General features: G+C 45.2%; 1 protein-coding gene across 1 annotated transcript; it reads left to right on the forward strand.

Moving 5' to 3' along the window:
* The first annotated feature begins 762 nt into the window (after nucleotides 1-762).
* Nucleotides 763-1,350, forward strand: LOC145516232 (interferon tau-like). The gene has a single exon (XM_081517360.1). It carries the CDS (start codon nucleotides 763-765, stop codon nucleotides 1,348-1,350), a length of 588 nt encoding a protein of 195 aa, XP_081373486.1.
* The last annotated feature ends 971 nt before the right edge of the window (nucleotides 1,351-2,321 follow it).

Genomic DNA, 2,321 nt, shown 5'->3' on the forward strand with positions numbered 1-2,321 from the left:
CTTGGGCTCACCGTAGGGAGTAGCTGCAACTTGGTAGCTGTTCGCCCACAGGTGTATGTCCCCTTCCTGAGCACCCTGGAGGGCTGGCAACTCGTGATGACTGTGTCATCCTGGTTTACTGATTAGGCAGGAAATACTCCCCTCCTCATGACCCTGTGGCCCCAGTGAAATGTAATCTCAGGAACCTGAATGAATGTCCTCAAAAGAACAGAAACATCTGAGTCGTTCACTCACTCCTAATTACAAGCTTATCCTGGGTGAGACAGAAAACAAAATACAGATATCAATATGGCCTGAGTGACTGAATTCCTACGTGTAAGATAAGGAGGGAAAAATGCAGTTAAGGATCAAGGAAAACTTATGTTCCTGACAAAATACAAACAGAAGGAATGTTTATTATTATACTTAAATCTGTACATAATAACTATGTACATGTCTATAAGTCTTCGTATTATTGCATAACTTCAGCCTTTATTTAGTATCTCATCTAACTGATACACATTTTCATTGACAAATCCAAAGTTTATTGGGAAAATTAAACTTCTACTGTAAAACTTCAGAGTGTAGATTGACTACATTTTCTAGGTCAAATAGGTAATATCTAAATGAAAGCACAATGAGGAAGTGAGGGAGAAATTTTCGGACAATGAGTACCGTCTTCCCTACTTAAAAGCCTTGCTAGAAAGATTGTCATCAGACACCCTACCTCAAGGTTCACCCAGACGCCGTCTCAGGCAGGCCAGCAGCAGCCTCATCTTCCCCATGGCTTTCGCGGTCTCTCTACTGATGGCCCTGGTGCTGGTCAGCTGCAGCCCTGGAGGATCTCTGGGCTGTAACCGGCCTTGGAACCATGTGTCGGTTGGCAGGCAGAACCTCAGGCTCCTGCGGCAAATGAGCAGACTCTCCCCTCGCTCCTGTCTGCAGGACAGAAAAGACTTCGGTCTTCCCCAGGAGATGCTGGAGCGCGGCCAGTTCCAGAAGGACCAGGCCCTCTCTGTCCTCCACGAGATGCTCAAGCAGTGCTTCAACCTCTTACAGACAGAGCACTCCCCTGCTGCCTGGAACACGGCCATCCGGGACCAGCTCCGCGCTGGACTCATGCAACAGCTGGAGGACCTGGATGCTTGCCCGGGCCTGGTGAAGGGAGAGGATGCCTCTGACCAGGGAAGGATGGGCCCCGTGCTGGCCGTGATGAGGTACTTCCAGGGAATCCGTGACTACCTGAAACAGAAGGAATACAGCGAGTGCGCCTGGGAAACCGTCAGGGTGGAGATGATGAGAGCCCTCTCTTCGTCATCCATCTTGCAGAAAAGGATAAGAAACCTGGGTGGAGCTCTGAAGTCACCTTGAGATGACTCTCACCGACCAAGATGCCACATCAGCCTCGTACACTCACCTGTGCTCATTTCAGAAGACTCTGATTTCTGCTTTAGCCACCAAATTCATTGAATTACTTTAGTTGATACTTTGTCAGTAGTAATAAGCAAGTAGATATAAAAGTATTCAGCTGTAGGGGCATGAGTCCTTAAGTGATGCCTGCCCTGAGGTTATCTGTTGCTGATTTATTTATTCCTCCTTGCATTTAACATACTTAAAATGTTCAGAAATTTATAAAATTACATTTCATCTGTACATCATATTAAAATTTCTAAAGCATCTTTACCATTTCATGTGATTACATTTGTGCTTTGTTATATTTATTAAATCAAAGAAAATGAGTTTCTTCACTCAAAAAGTGAAATCCAAACCCCATTTTAAAACTTTATTAAAGAGTGGGTGGTTACATTTATTTACTCATTCATTCCATTCATATTATACATATAAATTGAGTACCCGAGTGACAGACTGTGTAATTGTCACCAAGGAATACATGTGAATAAACCAAATGCAGTTCCTACGGCATTGAAGCACTCAGTATTACAGAGAATACTGTTTATGTAAACAGTATTGTTTTATTTCGGTTATACTAAAGACTGCAAGGAGAGGTAAAGGAAAAGAATGTCCTCACACGGGAAGCTTTAGGTACAAATGATGCTGGAAAGATAAATAATATTATACATCCTTCCTAAGCTGCCTGCGGGGCTTCCCCGGTAGCTCAGCTGATAAAGAACGCGCCTGCGGAGCAGGAGACTCCAATTCGATTCCTGGGTCAGGAAGATCCCCTGGAGAAGGGAGAGACCAACTCCCCACTCCAGTATTCTTGGGCTTCCCTGGTGGTTCGGTCGCTAAAGAATCTGCCTACAATGCAGGAGACCTGGGTTGCGAAGATCCCAGGAGGAGGGCCCGGCAACCTACTCCAGTATTCTTGTCTGGGGAATCCC

This window comes from Giraffa tippelskirchi, chromosome 1 (genome assembly GCF_054371585.1).
Source record: "Giraffa tippelskirchi isolate mGirTip1 chromosome 1, T2T-mGirTip1v1.2.pri, whole genome shotgun sequence".
NCBI classification, from domain to species: Eukaryota; Metazoa; Chordata; class Mammalia; order Artiodactyla; family Giraffidae; genus Giraffa; species Giraffa tippelskirchi.

Coding starts and splice junctions, on each gene's coding strand:
- LOC145516232 (XM_081517360.1), top strand. CDS start 763: ATGGCTTTCGCGGTCTCTCTACTGATGGCCCTGGTGCTGGTCAGCTGC.